We start from the raw sequence: 18,903 nt of genomic DNA, 5'->3' as shown, positions 1-18,903 counted from the left end.
CCTTTTCTTCCCTCCATCTGATTCTAGTCATTCTGTCCTCCAATTCTAATTACTGCTGATTAAATATTTCAAGGACTTTGTTTGTTTTGCAGATAGAAATGGTATTTTACCCTGAGCAAATAGTATTAAAGACTTTTGTTTGGTTGGTTGGTTGTAAACATCTGATACAAGGATGCTGGCATATTCTTGAGTTTTTGTTGTTGTTGTTGCTGTTGCTGTAACAACAGTGTAAGGAGACACTGTAAACTGTGAAGTTACAATAGGATTGACATATTGATTGAGTCCAGAAGCCAAGTGTATCTGAGGCTGAATAACCATAGAGGTTATTGTTGACACCTGCAGTGGTAATTTTAAGTGACGTTTTTGAAGGTATGTGCCATTCTATGCTTTTTCATACTTTCCTTTTTCCACTTGCAGTGAAGAAATTTGTTTGCACGGGAGTAGATAGAAAGTGATGGAATAATACTGCATTTTCTCTAGTTGCTAGAAACATCTTTCCTGTCATTAGCCAGAATTTGATAATTTCATCTCTTTAAATTAGATTTGCAGGCTGAGCATGGTGGCTCACACCTGTAGCCCCAGGATTTTGGGAGGCCGTGGTGTGAGGATTGCTTGAGCTCAGGAGTTTGAGACTAGCCTGCGAAACCTAGCAAGATCCCTTCTCTACAAAAATTAAGGAAACTTAGCCAGGTGTGGTGATACATACCTGTAGTCCCAGCTACTCTGGAGGTAAAGGTGGGAGGATTGCTTGAGCCTAGGACGTCGAGGCTGCAGTGAGCCATGATCATGCCTCAGCATCCAAGCCTGGGTGACAAAGGGAAACCCTAACTCAAAAAAACAAGCAAAAAATATATTTCCAGAGTGAGATTATTCTTTTTTTTTCTTTTTAAAAATTATTATTTATTTTTTGTGGAGATGGGAGCTCGCTATGTTGCCCACACTTGTCTCAAACTCCTAGCCTGTAGTGATCCTCCTGCCTCAGCCTCGCAAAGTGCTAGATAGAATTTTAGGGATGAGCCACCACGCCCGGCTGAAATTTTTTTTCTAAATCTAGCAGCTTTCCCCTTTCTTTCTCTTACAAATGTAATCATACATTTCTCATGATAATGCTAACAGATATTGGATCCAGTTATACCTTTTCATATCAATGATTTTAAAGCAGTGTGCCTTCCTGAGGCATATAAATGTTGCTCTATTTGAATTATTTCAGATTCAAATTGTGGTACCAACTAAACATCACTAGCGAACCCATTAAATTGCATTTTTTCTGGAGTTGAACTTTTGTTTTAACTTCATATAATTAGTCACTACATGTTTTCTTTTTCTCTTTTCACATGGACATTAAAAATTTTAATTTAGGCCCTCAAAAATGTTAAGAAAGTTAATTTTTAAATCTGATAACTCTTTTTAAAATTAATTTACGGCCGGGCGCGGTGGCTCAAGCCTGTAATCCCAGCACTTTGGGAGGCCGAGACGGGCGGATCATGAGGTCAGGAGATCGAGACCATCCTGGCTAATACGGTGAAACCCCGTCTCTACTAAAAAATACAAAAAACTAGCAGGGCGAAGTGGCGGGTGCCTGTAGTCCCAGCTACTTGGGAGGCTGAGGCAGGAGAATGGCGTGAACCCGAGAGGAGGAGCTTGCAGTGAGCTGAGATCCGGCCACTGCACTCCAGCCTGGGTGACAGAGCAAGACTCCGTCTCAAAAAAAAAAAAAAAAAAAAATTAATTTACAAGGTGAAAATCTTTCAAATAGTTTTTCCTTCGTTAATTCATTAGCCCAGAAGGGCCTGGCAAAAGTCATTTGGACAGCTGGTGTATTTCCCTGTGAAACAGCAGGGGGAGGTGTTCCCATCCTATGTGTCTTCTAGCGTGGAAACCAACCGGGAAGGACTACAGAAGCCTGGATTTTATTAAATGCAGCATTTGGTAACATCATTAATACAGAATTTGTCCATAGGCAACTGTTACATATGTGGAGGGCCTCTCTGTGAATGAAAGAGTGTATTGTTTTCAGCTCAGGGTTTTCAGAGCATGGTCATGTACAGTCTTTCCATCATTCTACCATTGCAACTTCATTGGCAGTTCACAGAACGTTTTTGGCCTGTCCATAATATTCACTGGAAAGCATTCTTTGCCATCTTGAATATTTCATCCCTAGTAATTTGTTTTGATACCATCCAGCTCCATGGTTATTAGTACTTGTGCTTTGAGGACTCCTAGATTTAGGTCTAGCCCAGAGCTTTCTGACCACTCAACACATACATCTTAATACATTCCAACAGAATTCCCAGTTTTTGTTCTCTTTGCATGTCAGTAAATGACTGTAGTTGCTTGGATTTAAACTATATTGTCTTCCTTGGCTCTCCTTTTTTCTCACACCACATGCACTCTGTCAGCTGTTTCTGAGGGCTAGAACATGATCACTGCTGAACACCTTCACTACTATGACCTTGCCTGAGTTGTTTCCTAATCATAGAGGAGCCAGAGGGAGTCCGTTAAAATGTACCTCAGATTGTAACTTCTCTATGCAAAACTCTACCATGACTTTTCCCTTATTTGAGTAAGTACTGAGCTGTCTCTCCATCTCCAACTCTTCTTGCCCTCACTGCCTCAGCCACCATGTCCCTTTGCTGTTGCTTGGACATGCCAGGTATGCTTCTGCCTGAGTCAGAGCTTTGCGCTTGCTTTTCTCTGCCCAGAATGCTTTCCCTGACTTTAACCGTGTAACTTGTACCTTACTTTCTGTTAGGTCCAATGGTCCCTTGCCAGTGATTACCTTAAATTGATGACCTCTCCATGCCCATTGCCCAGCTTTGTTTTTTTCTATAGCACATCTTATGGCCAACTTACAGACTGTGTCTGTAGAAATCTACTTGTTTGTTTATTGTCTGCTCTGTCCCCCACTAGATTGTAATCTCTCTGAGGTTAGAGATTGTGTGTGTTCTAGACATAGCTCCTAGGCCACCTAGCATGACCTCAGTAAACATTTGCTGAAATAATGGGGGAATTGACAGAATCTCCTCTGGAGATCGATATTTATTTGATGATCAGTGTTATAACTGCATTTTAGCATTATGTTCTAGGCCCTGGGACTTCTCCTGCCCTCCCTGGTTAGTTACTAGTTGCTGGCATTTGAATTGAATTGTTCTAGTGGCTCTTCTGCTTTTCTCTTTGAATGACATCAGGTTAACAGAGATGGCAGGGTTAATACATTTGGTCAACCTAGAATCATACCCAGTTAGAATGGCTCAGACATAGAAAACAGCAAATTGAATTTTGACTGAGACTTCTGTTTTTTAGTCAGAGCTACTTTGCCTTTTATCTTAGACTTGGAGATTCTAAGTTTTAAAAGAACGGCTCTGATGAGTTTTGTGGTTCCATTTTTCCCTTGATATAATTTGTACCTATGGATTAGAAGTGCATTTTGAATGCTTTTGATTTTTTCCTATAGGTGTGAAGTATAATTGTATTAAGTTAAATGTAAAATTCACCTTGTCGTTTCCTTTCATCACACGCTGAGAGCTTATGTGCCACGGTTGCAAATTACTTTGAATCTTAGGGCTTTGCAAACTGAAAGAAATGCTGTCCAACTTAATCTACTTTTGAACACGCTATACAGAGATGGTAAGCCTGACCAAGAATTCCTGTATATTAAAGATTACCGTGGTCCAAAGAAGGAGGCTCTCTTTCATTCTCAGCATTACGTGAAATAAAACTCTGTCTACTTGTTTAATTGACTATGTTTTTACAGCTTTAAAAGGTGGTTTTTCTCGGTTGCAGAGGTAAAGCTCATCCTTGTGAATTTCATAGCCAGATGCACCTTTGTTTGGCTGTAGTGAAGCCCGAGCTTTTTCTTGTTAGTTTGTAATGCTGCTGCTGCTGTTGTGTGTGTGTTTTTAAAATAGCTTTGTTGAGATACAATTCACATGTCATATAATTTACCTGTTTAAAATGTACAATTGGCTGGGCATGGTGGCTTATGCCTGTAATCCCAGCATTTTGGAGGCCAAGGTGGGTGGATTATTGGAGGGCAAGGCAAGCAGATTGCTTGAGCCCAGGAATTTGAAACCAGCCTGGGCAACACAGTGAAACCCCATCTCTGCAAAATACAAAAAAATTAGCTGGGTGTGGTGGCATACTCCTATAGTCCCAGCTGCTGGAGAGGCCGAGGTGGGGGAGATTACTTGAGCCTGGTAGGTCAAGGCTGTAGTGAGCCGTGATCACGCCACTGCACTCCAGCCTGGGTGACAGAGTGAGACCCTGTCTTAAAAACACACGCACACACACAGACACTTCAATGCATTTTAGAATATTTACAGATACTGGCAACTATCACCACAATCAATTTTAGGACATTTTCATCATTCCCAGAATCTGCCCCGTAACCATAGCAGTCACTCTGTATTTACCCCTTGCAACCCTAGGCAACAAGTAATCTGCTTTCTGTCCCTATGGATTTGTCTTTTCTGTACATTTATTACAAGTGGAATCATACAATGTCTAATCTTTTGTGACTGGCTCTTTTCATTTAGCATAATGTTTTCAAGGTTCACCCATATTGTAACATGTATCCTCATTTCTTATTGCTGGATATTTTATTGTGTGAATGTATACCACACTTTATTTACCCTTTTGCTTGTTTTTTGCATTTTTCTTTTCCACTTGGTTTTCTGTTTACAGCCATGCTTTGGGTAAGTGAGTTTAGGAATTCTTTTCCCCTTTCAGATCAGGGATGTGGTTTCATCAGCATTTGGCTTCCCTTGCCCTTGGCATTTGTGGACACCAGGTTTTCTCTTTAGTTGTGTGACAGCGGAAGCTTCCACTTGGCCCCAAGACCAGAGCAGGTCACCGATGAGTAATATTGTTCCTAGCAAGCTTCAGGACTTGCCAGTAAACAACAGAATTTTCAGGATACTTGCTCATGTTCTCCTAATTCACCCTCAAACATCTGTGGAATTACTGTTTCAAGTAATACTTTGAATTTGTCTAGTTTATTTCAGAGAACAAAGAACATGGCAGACTAAAGTTTTTGTGATGGTGTTTTATGGATTGCATATTAGTGAAGCATAATTTCGCATGAAGCAACACAGATGCTTAACCCTTTGAAATCTCTGCAGTAGACAAATAACTTGTTTAAAGCAGTGGTTCTCAACTGTGGGCACATTTGCTCCCCAGGGGATATGTGGCAGTATCTGGAGATATTTTTATAGTTCTCATTGGGCCAGTGGAATCTGCCCCGGTGAGAACTACAAAATTGCGCTGTTGGAATCTATATGGGTTGAGGCCAGGAATGCTGCTAAATATCCTATAATGCACGGGATAGCCCCCCATAATAAAAAATCATCTGTTCCCAAATTTAGAGTGAGCAGTGCATTTCCCTAACCTGCTGAGTATAAAAGACACAACTGTTGGCAGTGTACAAGCTAGCTGTATATAATTGAAAAAGCTTCACATTTACAAGTATATGAAAGTAGTTACTTGTATGAATGAGTTTGTGTGGGTTTTTTTTTTTTTTTTTTGAGATGGAGTCGTGTTCTGTTGCCCAGGCTGGAGTGCAGTGGCGCCATCTTGTCTCACTGCAACCTTTGCCTCTCAGGTTCAAGCGGTTCTTGGGCCGCAGCCTCCCAAGTAGCTGGAATTACAGGCACGTGCCACCATGCCCAGCTGTTTTTTTTGTATTTTTAGTAGAGATGGGGTTTTGCCATGTGGGCCAGGCTGGTCTCAAATTCCTGACCTCAGGTGATCCTCCCGCCTCGGCCCCCCACTGAACATGCTGGGATTACAGGCATGAGCCACCACCCCGGGCTGAGTTTGTGTGTTTTTTAAAGAAAGACAGGATTTTAAATTTTTATTGGAAACCTCCTGGGGCACCTCATCTTTGGGAATTTTTGCTTCAGATAATAAAGATTACATATTGTTTCTTACTTGATTTTAATTGGGTTGTTAATTGTAGCCTTGAGTTTTGCTGTTCTGAGTACTTTTGCACCCTCTGCAGCGGTCTTGTGTTTTGTCATTAGTATGTCTTTTTGGAAGAAATTGAGGAGCCTTATTTATTAGTGTCTTTTAATCTTAGTTCTCTCAGTTTTTCCCCCAAAGCTCAAGGAGATGTGGAAGTGCTGCTATCAGCATTAGATCCAGTCCTCATTAAAGGGTTTATTCTGTGCTGCCTTCTCTCTGATACCACAGAGGCTGCTCTTTGAATTTGACCTGAGCATCCCATTGCAGTTATTCAGGTTCCTTAAATAAGCCGTATATTCTGAGAATGAGTATTTAAACTCTTAGCGGGGTTGATAGAGTTTATTCATTAACCTCAGAGGTAGAGAATTGTGCAGGGGTATATGTAGCTATTTGCTTATGTGGTTGGTTTCGGTCAGGTGGAAGAACTTCACAACATGGAAAAACTCTCAATACCACGTAACTTTCAGATAAAAAGCTGTTTTATTTCTGTCTGAGTTTACAGATCTGCTGACTTCATATTTCCGTGATATCTTGCAGCTTCAACCGCAATTCTCTGGCATATTTTGAAGTATTCTCTGCATCAGGTTACTGTTTATGAGAATGCCTTACTTCTTATTCAGTGAATACAAGTGTTAGAGTGACATTTTCCTTTCCAGAGCAAAAGCCATTACATCTTCTTTCCCAGGCATGTTGATATGAAAGGCAACAGGAAGGGAAAATTGATTTCCCTTTGGAAGCAAGTCGCCCAGCTGTAGGGTGCCTCTTTGGTTTTCCGCTGCATGCTGGCTGCAGCTGCTTCTCTTGGAGGCAGGACCAGCAGAGTAAGATGTTCATGTAGGTCTTCCACACGTGGACTGTCTCCTTGTATTCCTAAAGGAGGATGCTAGCACATTTTTTGGATACACAGTAAATGCAGAAATGGCACAGGCAAAAGTACTTGAGGTGCTTCGGTTCCTTACTTAGGCTTTCAGAGAACATGGATTTGAAAGTAAGCTTGTTTGGCCGACACTAACAACTCTTGGTGGAAAACATCTCCTACTGCCAGATAAGATGAATGTTCCTAGACTGCTCTTTTCATCTCAGTAGCCTGCAGCAGCACCTTTGTCACTTAACCTCATCTGTTGGATAACTTGGCTTTTAAGGCCGTGTCATTTAAGGCAGGATGGCTTTGTGGTTAAGCGTGTAGGCTCTGGAGTCAGCTGCTTGGGTTCATATCCTAGGTCTCACACATAGTTGTGTGAGTTTGGTCAACTTGCTCAGCCTCTCAGTGCTTACTGTTGCATTGATAAGATATACATAACAGTGGCACTGACTGAATAAGAGTATAGTTAGGATGATCATATAACCTGGCTTTCATATGTTTTTCCTGCATAGTTATTTGTTGTGTCTTTTTCCGCTCTCAAATGTATCCAGTTTGGATCATAAATTACATTGTCACCTTTGTTATAGTGAAGATTAAATGAGTTAACATGTGTAAAGTACTTAGTGCATGTTAAGTGCCCAGTAAGTGTTAGCTGCTTTATTATTTTGGGGATGTTCCCTTATCCCTTCCACTTGCTCTACTTAAATTTACTTTGTACTCTGCTCTTTTTCCCCTCTAACTGCGATTTCACTGAACACTCTCTTAAGTGAAGTTCCTCCCACCTGGACTGTCTTTCTCCTTCTCTTTGCGTCTCCTTATTCTACTCATGGTTTATGAACCAAATCAAGTATCTCTTCAGTTATTTATTCATGAAATATTTTCTCTCCCAAATAAAAGTCTCATCATAATGCCCTATTTACTGATCCAGCGTTTGTGTGAGAGGGTGGGAAGGAAGAAGAAGTAATTTATTATTTTTCTTTCTGTGCCAGGCAGTGAGTTAAGAATTGGAAATACAGCAAAGGACAAAAAACAGTCAAGAGTCAGTCCCTCATGGAACTTCTAGCTGGGAGGCGGAGATAGAAGCTAACCGAATTACACAAGTAAATGTAAAACTACAGTTGTGGAAAATGTTATGAAGGGAATTGAACCTGTTTTGGACAAGAAAGCTATCCTCAGGACATTGCTGTTGAGCTATGACTTGAAGGAAGGGTAGGAGGCACCTAGGCCAGATGAAGAGCATTACAAAGAGTGCGAAGAACCTGAGCAAAGGACTCTGGGTAGGAAGGAGTATGGTGTGTTGTGTGACTGGGTGTAGACTGAAAGACAGTGCTGTGAGATGAAGCCAAAAAAGGATAAGCACCTTGTGGATCATGTTAAGGATGTGGATTTGTAATGTACCAAAGTGAGGAGTCCCTGAAGTATTGTAAAATGGGGATTGACATAATGTCATTAGCCTTTTTAAAGGAACACGCTGGCTGCAGTACAGGAAAATAATTGTAGGAGTTCAGAGGAGTGGATTTGAAGAGACTAATCAAGAACCTGATTCAAGTGGTCCAGCAAAGCCATACTAGTAGATTGAACTAAGATTTGTGATGTTGGAGGTGTTCGGAGGTACAAGTTTGAGAGAAAGTCATAAGGTAACAATAAGAGAATTTGTTGATGATGGGATGTAGGGATGAAAGAGGGGAGACAGGAGGATTGCTTGAGCCCAGGAGTTTTAAGACTAGCCTGGGCAACATAGTGAGACCTTGTCTCTACAAAAAATTTTAAAAATTAGCCAGGCATGGTGGTGCACGCAGACTATGCCTTTGGTTTGGACATGTTGAGGTACCTTTGAGATATCCAAGAAGAGACCCCAGGTGGACAGTTTTCACATGCATCTGAAGCTGAAGGGGAAATCCGGTAGGCCTGTGCATCTGTGGATCCTCCTGTGTGTCCTGGTATCTGATTGCCGATGAATGCATTATATATGAGATTGGCCAGGTAGAAAGTAGAGGATGAGAAAAGAAGGAGTGCCCCAACATAAATCCTACACTGGTTGGCCTAGCATAAGAAGTGGAGGGAGCAGTTAGATAGGCCCTGGAGAGGATCATGTCTAGAATGAAAGGAAAAGAGTACTTCCAGGAGGGTGTGTGGCCAGCCCCTGTCAGCTGTTACTGAATAATCCAATAATAACAAGGAAAATGCTCTCCTGAATTTGCTACAGAGAGGAAATTGCTTGAATGGGAGTTCCTTCATGGACTACGACATGGTAGACATGATCCTTGCCTTTGTGGACTTTGCAGCTAGTGGGGAAGTGATGTAAGTTAACAACTGATAACAGTAGTGGGATCAATGAGGGCCATTTTACAGGCAGGATCCGTGGGGCAAAGAGAAGGCTGGACTGTGGGTAGGTCTGGGAGGCCTCCTGGAGTTGGAGAGCAGAAATACTGGAGACTCTTGAGGGTCAGTAGAAGGTACACAGACAAAGGGGCGGGGAAGAGTATTCCCAGCAGTTGGGTTCTAGGGACTGAAGGAGTGTCTTGAGGCAGCAGGAGGAGCGTGCAGGAGGGGTGAAAATGGAAGCAGTAGGGGAGAGGTGAGGCTGGAGAGGTGAAGGGGCAGCCCCATAATCTTTGAAAAGGAATGGTGGGCATTGAATTGTATGCTTAAAATGGTGATTCATATGGAATGTGAATTATATCTCAATTGAGCTATTATTGAAAAAAAAGTGGTGGGATGTCAGATATGCTGGCTGGCTGGCCACACTGGAGAACAGATTGGGAGGAAGGCAAAGGCAAACAATGTTTTGTAGTCACAAAGACCTGTTAGAAAGCAATTGTATTCATCTGTGTGAGGGATGATGATGGCTTCAAGTAGGTAAGCTAAGATTCAGTTGGAGCAGTGGGTCCATTACAGAGGTGTTCAGGATGTGTCTGGTAGACTAAGTGCTAAGCAAAATGCCTAGAGTGTGGTCGGGCATTTGAAAAATATAAATATGTCTTACTGTGGTTGAGTGAGGAAGAATTAATTGGAGGACTTCACTCAGTGTATTTAGTCAAAAGTCAAGCATCCTAACAAGTAGCCTGGCTTGAGCAGTGGAGATGAGTAGAGCGTGAGGACTGGGAACTCAGGAGCGAGGGGCAGATTTCCATGGATAAGTCAGTTTTACATGACCCAAGAGGAGATATTTTTAATTTTTTTCTTCATTTGTAGTTAATTCTACATGATTTGTTTCTTAATCATGGAACTGGATAGATTTTTACCCCCCGCCCCCAAATAAGTTTCTTGAGGATAGGGGTGTTTTGGCTACCTTTATATCTTCCATAGCTTATTATCTACCATAGTAGATATAAATCATGACTGAAATAAATATATATTATTGATATTTTACATTTGTAAAGCACTTTGCAATCTATAAGTACAATGTAAATGTACTTATGTAAATATAGTATACTTAACGTGATTCTCACCAGCAGCATTGTGAAATAGGTAGGTATTGTCCCCATTTACAGCAATGAAACCACACTCAGACAGGTAGAGTGATTTGCCCAAGGCAGTAAAGCAAGCAGCAGTGCTAAGAACTTGGATCTTGGCTTGTCGGTCCAGTATCCTCAGTTCTGTCCTGGTTCCCTTCCTTAAGCTTAAGTACTGACAGGAAGTGGTTTTCTTTTTTTTTGTTTTTTAATAGGGTCTCTCTCCCCTAGGCCAGAGTGCAGTGGTGGTGATCACAGCTCATTATAGCCTTGAACTCCTGGCCTCAAACAATCCTCCCACCTCCCACCTCAGCCTCCCGAGTAGCTAGGACTACAGGTCTGCACCACCATGCATAGCTAATTTTTAAATTTATTTTTCTTTTGTGAAGATGGGGTCTTGCTGTGTTTTCCAGGCTGGTCTCAAATGATTGCCTCCTTGCCTCAAATGATTTCCCCACTTTGTTATCCCACAGTGCTGGGATTATAGGCATGAGCAGCTGTACCCAGCCAGGAAGTGGTTCTCTTAAATCAGATTTGGACCATGAGCATGACTGAAATTTTCGTGCTTTATCTGAATTGGTTTTGAGAAGTAGTGTGAGGTGTTTGTGGGTGGTGTTGGCTTCATTTTGAAGAGGTAAGATGGTGTTTGTGGAGGCTGAAGTAACCTTAAATGAAGAGTAATTCTGTATATTGACTCTTGAAAGCTTTGATCCTTTCCCCTAGATTAAGTGGGGAATCTCATAGGGTCCAAAAACTGTAAGTAATCAGACCTTCAACTAAATAGGTGAAGCTGCTATTATCTGGGCTTTGGCAACTGCCCACATTTTCTTACTTAAGATGAAATGATGATGTATAATCTTCTAATCAGGAAATGATTGAGAGGAATATACCTAAAAAGAGTCCTAAGGGTACTGCCTTTGGAAATGTATAACTCGTAAGTGTATTTTGAATATCCTCTGCACTCAAGTGTGAGCAAAAAATGTTTTTATGAGTTTTAAAATTTTTGTCAAAAAATTGCACTCACTTCCTGGGTGATCTCATTCAGTCTCATGGCTTTAAAAACTAAATTATTATCTCCAGCCTGGACCTCTGCCGACATAGACTCTACGTGATTTTGTAGGCTTCTCAAGCTTAACACATTCAAAGCCAAACTCCTGGTCTCCCCTTGAAACTCAAATAGCAGCTTCATCGGTCCAGGCCAGATTCCTTTTTCTTTTTTCCCTCTCACTCTCACCCTCACTTCAAAAGTTTATCAGCACATCATATTTATTTGATTCTTATCTATAAAACATGTAAAACATGAGACTTTTCCCCTTCTCTGCTGCTACTACCCTAGCCCTTCCCAGCTGCTGCTTGTCTTCCCTGGATGATTGTGCCCCCCTGCGCCCCTTGAGGTTGTTCTCAGCGGCCAGAGTGATCTCTGGTAAACAGAAGTCAGATCATGCCTTTCTTTGCTACTCACATCCCTGCTGAAGTGTCATTTGAGTAACTTCATTTCACTTGAGTAAAAGCCAGAGAGAGACCTTTTCCTGGCCCACAAGGCCTGCCAGGATCCAGGTCCTCCTTCCGCTGCCTCTTCACCTCTGAACTCATCTCTGACCTCTCTCCCCCTTCTTGTGCTACTCCTGCCCCTCTAGCCTCCTGTGTCTTGAGTGGGTCTGGCTGGTTCCTGCTTCTGGACCTTGGCACTTCTTTCCCCTCTTCAGGAATCACCTCCCTTCATGTGTCCTTGGCTTTCTCTCTAATGCACCTAGTCAGGGTCAAAGCCCCTTCAGAGAGGGCTTCCCTGAACATCTTGTTTAAAATTGCAGTCCTGTCACGCTGTCTGTCCCCCTTAGATTTCCCACGTAAGATCTTCTCATTAGGCATGGTGCCTTTTGTTGATGGTCTCTCTCCACTGCTGAGCACATAAGCTCAGGATAAGGGCAGGGGTTTTGTGTTGAGTTTTCTGCTGTTTACCAACACCTGGAGCAATAAGTAGCACATAATAGGCATTCAGTGACATTTGTTCACTGAGTAGCTGAAGCTTGTTGTAAATCTGAAATGTGTTCTAGATTAGATTTTCCTCCTTTTCTTATTTAAAGTATGTTATAATGTGTTTCCTGTTTCACTGGGTTGGGTAGTGATTGACACAGATATTTTCAATGTTTTTGGCTTTCTGACTGGAGAAAAATAGCTTTGAGGGCAGAGTGAGTGTGTTTCTCAAATCTGTCTATGTGAATCATCAGCATGGATGAGTGTAGGAGAAGTTGGTGCCTGTGAAGAGCTGGAGACCCTGGCAGCACAGGCAGCAGGAGTTCCTGTGCAGGCCAGATAGGGTTGAGCTTTGAGGCAGCTGCGCTGGCATCCTGCTTCATGCCCACTGGCTGCGTTCTGGAGACTGCAAAGTGAGGATGGCAACTTCTGTCCCGTTCACTTCATGAGCTGAAAGAATCAAATGAGGAACTTGCTCTATGAACCTCATGTTGCCATAATAAAGATGCTGCTGTTGTATTGTCTACTTTGTAGATCATTTCTAGCAAATCGAAGTGACAGCTCTCCTTCTCAGTGCCATCTGGTTCCTCTCTGGGTCCCTTTCTTTAGCTGTCACGTCATTGGTATGTGTTGATCACGGTACACTAAGGCTCAGAAGAATTATGATTTGTATGTTAAATGCAGAGGAAAAAAATATATTCCCATTGAGCTGTATTTTAGAGCCAAATATAAATGGTAATTGGATTGACTTTTGCTTATTGTTGATACTTATCTGAAAGTTGGTTATATAAATATATCAATATATAAATGATATGGTATTCATATAATTTAATATATTAATAATATAACATACAGATAATGTAATATGTAAATAGATCCAACTTTCAGATAACTCAACATTTATTTTATAAATGTACACATATACTGGATTTCATTTTATAGACATCTTTATTGTTTCTTGAATTTTTAACTTTCTTGCTCACTTTTGGCAGAAACAACTCTATTTTCTTTGTAAATAGAAACAGTGTATGATTTTGTAGTGAGTAGTGTTGAATGTACAATTTGGACTTACTATTTTTTCTCTCTGAGTACTGAAAAAATGTTTTCTACACAGTTTTCTGGAGCAGTTATCTTGTTAACCCCAGGGAGAATGATTTTTTTTCTTAAAGTCATCAGAAGTGTTTCTGTCCGAAACTGCAATTGCAGTGGAGGGGTTTTCCGCCCAAGCTTTTCATTCTTTTTGGACTCCCAATAGACATTGATGGGTTTTCAGGGTCAAAGAGGGACATTTTAACAGCTAACGGTGTTAGCTCATAGTTTTTTTGTTGTTGTTTGATTTTTGTTTTGAGACGAAGTCTCGCTCTGTCTCCCAGGCTGGAATGCGATGGCGCAATCTCGGTTCATTGCAACCTCCACTTCCTGGGTTCAAACGATTCTCCTGCCTCAGCCTCCCAAGTAGCTGGGATTACAGGCGCCCACCACCGCACCCGGTTAATTTTTGTATTTTTAGTAGAGACAGAGTTTTGCCATGTTGGCCAGGCTGGCTTTGAACTCCTGACCTCAGGTAGTCTGCCCGCCTCGGCCTCCCAAAGTTCTGGGATGACAGGCATTAGCCACCGCCCCCGGCCTGATAGTTTTCTTTCTTTCGTGATTGGCTCGTTCGTGCTCTAAACTTAAGACTTGTCGAGAAAGTAGTACGTCTCTGTATTTTCAGTTGCTAGCACTAGTAGCCTACCAGGACTTGGGGGTTTATGAATATCCATTTAGCAGATGGGTCATCTGGGCAAAATGTTGTAGGCAGTAATAATTTTTCCTTTTCTTGAAATATGTTTAGAAAATAGAAATCCTATTTGAAAGCATGTTTCTTACATAAGAAGGAAGTAATCTAGTTTTGTGCTACATGCGTTCCTTCTTCTAATGTAACTTCTGATGCATGATTGCTCCTTCATCACCTGTCTCCCGAAGACTGTTAATACTTTCTATTTTGCTGAATGTCTAAGGATATTTTGAGAGGCTTAGGAGGAGGTCTTTTCCCGTGTGAGATTTGACCTAAGAGCTCTGCAGAGAATATATGGTAATTGTTATGGTTTTAGCATGACCAAAGAGAATTTTCTTTTTTCTTTTTCTTTTTTTTTTTTTTTTTGAGACGGAGTCTCGCTCTGTCGCCCAGGCTGGAGTGCAGTGGCCAGATCTCAGCTCACTGCAAGCTCCCCTCCCGGGTTCACGCCATTCTCCTGCCTCAGCCTCCCGAGTAGCTGGGACTACAGGCGCCCGCCACCTCGCCCGGCTAGTTTTTTTGTATTTTGTAGTAGAGACGGGGTTTCACCGTGTTAGCCAGGATGGTCTCGATCTCCTGACCTCGTGATCTGCCCGTCTCGGCCTCCCAAAGTGCTGGGATTACAGGCTTGAGCCACTGCGCCCGGCCTTCTTTTTCTTTTTCTTTTTTCTTTTTTTTGAGATGGAGTCTCTCTCTGTCGCCCAGACTGGAGTCCAGTGGTGCAATCTCGGCTCATTGCAACCTCTGCTGCCTGGGTTCAAGCGATTCTCCTGCCTCAGCCTCCCTAGTAGCTGGGACTACAGGTGCCCACCGCCATGCCCGGCTAATTTTTTGTATTTTTAGTAGAGAAGGGGTTTCACCGTGTTAGCCAGGATGGTCTCGATGTCCTGACCTTGTGATCCGCCCGCTTCAGCATCCCAGAGTGCTGGGATTACAGGCATGAGCCACCATGCCCGGCTGACCAAAGAGAATGTTTTCTGCATCTGAAGCATGTAACTGCAAACTGATTTGTTTATGGTTGTTGTTAAGAGGACCAATCTTTTGTTTGTTTGTATGGACTGTTTCCTTTCTTGCTGTAGGTGCATGAGAAACAGAAACTTCTTAGATTTATCAGTTGCCTCTTTTTGTTGCATTTGAACGTTGAGAACAAGGACCATGAGTTTTCTCCTCCATTGTGGTTTTAGTTCTAACGGCTGGCACATAGGATTTAGTGAAGATTTGTTGAATAACTGAGGTAGGGTATTGGGGAAGATCATAAGAAAAACACACAAAAGATAAATTATTTATTTATAAATTTATTGTTAGGTCTATTCTAAAACTGACTTATAAAGAAAAAAATTTTTCCTGCTATAAAATATCTGTAAGAACTGTGTTGGCTTGGAGTTTGGGATTCACTTTTCCCATTGCAGACTCTTAAAAATCTCGGATTTTTCTTCTTGGGTTTCTTTTTGGGGAGGACTTTATTAGGAATACCATTTATAGTAGAAATTTGGAAGACTGTAAAAACCACTTAATAGTCCCTAAAGATGGAAGGTTGTTTCTGGAAGCTGTTATGTTTTGTTAAGGCAGAGATAATACATTTTCTCTCTCTCTCTCTCTCTCTCTCTCTCTCTCTCTCTCTCTCTCTCTCTCTCTCTCTCTCTCCCCCCCTCCCTCCCTCTCCCTCTCCTTTCTTTCTTTTTTGAGACAGAGTCTGTCTCTCAGACTGGAGTGCAGTGGCGTGGTCTTGGCTCACTACAACCTCTCCCTCCTAGGTTCAAGTGATTCTCCTACCTCAGCCTCCCAAGTAGCTGGGACTACAGGCATGTGCCACCATGCCCAGCTACTTTTTTTGTGTTTGGTGGAGACGGGGTTTCACCACGTTGGCCAGGCTGGTCTTGAACTTCTGACCTCACGTGATCCCCCTGCCTTGGCCTCCCAAAGTGCTGGGATTACGGGTGTGAGTCACCACGCCCGGCCAGTAATACATCTTTAGAGAGATCATTTTCCTTGGAACATAACTGAAAACAGTAGGATGATAAGATGTGTAAAATGTAGCTGAAGGTGGAAAAATCTTGCTCTGAAGCTCTCACTTTCATTTGAGTTAAATATTATTTTTATTCTTGAGGGAAGTTCTGGGAGTTTGTAGAAGTAGCCAGAAAATATGTTTAGAATATAGTGTCCTATGAGAGATCCTGAGACATTTTTGACAGCGCTACAAACTAGTACTCTTTTTTTCAGGTGGAAATATTTTATTTTATGGTGGAGATGGGATCTTACTTTGTTGCCAAGGTTGGTCTTGAATTCCTGACTTCAAGCAGTCCTTCTGGCTTGGCATCCCAAAGTGCTGGGATTACAGGCATGAGCCACAGTGCCTGGCCTGGAAATAATTTTTACTACAGATTCTTTTCTCTTTAAATTAATATTATGGGTCATGAAGCTCCTTTTGTATGATAATACCCATCATATGTTGTCTACCAGGGTATCGCTTTGCTTTTTCTTTCAGAAGGAGAAAACATGTAAGGTAGAGGAAGTATAGTTTACTCTGATGCATTCAGACGGTTTTTATTATTGGCGTGGTAGAAAACCGCAAACCATTTGCTGAGACCGAAAACTGCATATTTAAAATTTTAACACTTATCTTAATTTTTCTCCTGTGGCTTGTGTGAAGTTTTTAGGTGTAAAGCATGAATAAGTAAGAGATTCATTTAACAAAACATTATTTTAGGAAAGAAATATGAAAAAACGTTAAAGTAAAACCATTCTTTTTTCTCTCCTAGCATTTTTGAAACGTTGGGGTTGTTGGAGTGGTTGGATTTTCCCTGGAATTGAGTGAGAAATTCAGAAGACTGAAGCCCAGGCTTACTGTCTACCTTTCACGGAGGCCTAGCCGTGAGAGGACAGAAGAAGGCACGTGGCGAATCATGACAGCGGACAAAGACAAAGACAAAGAGAAAGAGAAGGACCGGGACCGAGACCGGGACCGAGAGAGAGAGAAAAGAGACAAAGCAAGAGAGAGTGAGAATTCAAGGCCACGCCGGAGCTGTACCTTGGAAGGAGGAGCCAAGAATTACGCTGAGAGTGATCACAGTGAAGACGAGGACAATGACAACAATAGTGCCACCGCAGAGGAGTCCACGAAGAAGAACAAGAAGAAACCACCGAAAAAAAAGTCCCGTTATGAAAGGACAGATACCGGCGAGATAACATCCTACATCACTGAAGACGATGTTGTCTACAGACCAGGAGGTAAGGAGTGCTGCGTTTGGGTCTTGCCAGTGTTTGCAGTGAGGGAGTGATCTTAGCATTATGGTGAAATAAATACGCTTTGTACACTTTAAGGAAGGCTTGGAATCCAGAAGAGTAGGAAACTTAATTTGGTAAACATGTGACCCACTTTTGGTCAGTTAGGTTTACCCACTTCTTGCTTGTGTCTGCCTTAATTTGGTCTTGTGTCCTGGTTTATGCATTCATGAGTTCTTTCCTTATTTTCCTATGCTGCTTGTTCTCTAACTTGACCATCTGCTTAGTATTTTTTTGTCTTTTGAATTCATCCTTGCTTTTTAATCTTCAATCATAAATTAGACTGTGGTGACCCTGCAGAATTGACTGCTTGGTGGAGCCAAGTAAACCTTAAGATTCTTGGAAACAGGAAATTTTACCTTGGGACAGGATCGACCAGACTCTAGAGAGGTACTTTTTAAAAATGGCCTTTAGAAGGCTGGGTGTGGTGGCTCACGCCTGCAATTCTAGCATGTTGGGAGACTGAGGCGGGTGGATGACCCGAGGTCAGGAGTTCGAGACCAGCCTGACCAACATGATGAAACCCTGTCTCTACTAAAAATACAAAAATTAGCTGGGCTCGGTGGTGTGCACCTCTAATCCCAGCTACTTAGGAGGCTGAGACAGGAGAATTGCTTGAACTCAGGAGGCAGAGGTTGCAGTGAGCCAAGATTGTGCCACTGCACTCCAGCCTGGGCGACAGAGCGAGTCTCTGTCTCCAAAAAAAAAAAAAAAAAAAAAAAAAGCCTGAAGATCAGAGGTTTATTGCTCCTTCTAACTTCCTTTTCCAAAAATTTGAGCTTCAGGCTCTCTAATCAACGATAATAGAAGAAGTCATCTTACCTGCTTGGTTTTCCAGAAAATGTATTATGGTCATGCCAGTGTATTGTTGGCTTATAGTGTTGTTCAAAAAAAGACTCAACTTTTAGATGAGATCAGGGAAACAAGTGAGTCAAAACCTACTGAATACTAGCAAAGCCTTTCCTTTTCATTTGACATATTGTGTGTATTAAAACACCTTTTTTAGGCTGGGCACAGTGTAATCCCACCACTTTGGGAGGCCGAGACAGAAGGATTGCTTGAGCCCAGGACTTCAAGACCAGCCTGGGCAACACAGTGAGACCCCATCTCTAAAAAAAATTCTTACAAATTAGCTGGGCGTGGTGGCACACACTTGTAGTCCCAGCTACTCAGGAGGCTGAGGCAGGAGGATCGCTTGAGTCTGGGAGGTCAAGGCTATAGTGAGCCATGATTGCATCACTGCATTCTAGCCTGGGTGACATAGTAAGACCCTGTCTCAAAAAAAAGAAGATACTTTTCTGGCCGGGCGCGGTGGCTCAAGCCTGTAATCCCAGCACTTTGGGAGGCCGAGACGGGCGGATCACGAGGTCAGGAGTTCGAGACCATCCTGGCTAACACGGTGAAACCCCGTCTCTACTAAAAAATACGAAAAACTAGCCGGGCGAGGTGGCAGGCGCCTGTAGTCCCGGCTACTCGGGAGGCTGAGGCAGGAGAATGGCGTAAAAACCCGGGAGGCGGAGCTTGCAGTGAGCTGAGATCTGGCCACTGCACTCCAGCCTGGGCGACACAGCGAGACTCCGTCTCAAAAAAAA

The 18,903-nt window shown here is 42.3% G+C and overlaps 1 protein-coding gene across 2 annotated transcripts in view; it reads left to right on the top strand.

Moving 5' to 3' along the window:
* The window catches only part of RERE (arginine-glutamic acid dipeptide repeats), a 470,948-nt gene that overhangs the window by 150,307 nt on the left and 301,738 nt on the right, over positions 1-18,903 (top strand). For both annotated transcript variants that reach the window (XM_025378261.1, XM_025378250.1), the window contains one exon: positions 16,789-17,257. In XM_025378261.1, coding sequence (XP_025234046.1) covers positions 16,933-17,257 — 325 coding nt within the window. In that variant the 5' untranslated portion in view covers positions 16,789-16,932. The remainder of the gene's footprint in view (positions 1-16,788; positions 17,258-18,903) is intronic.

This window comes from Theropithecus gelada, chromosome 1, assembly GCF_003255815.1.
Source record: "Theropithecus gelada isolate Dixy chromosome 1, Tgel_1.0, whole genome shotgun sequence".
Lineage (NCBI taxonomy): Eukaryota > Metazoa > Chordata > Mammalia > Primates > Cercopithecidae > Theropithecus > Theropithecus gelada.
Note: the sequence above shows the minus strand (reverse complement) of the source record. Positions and strands in the feature narration are given on the sequence as shown.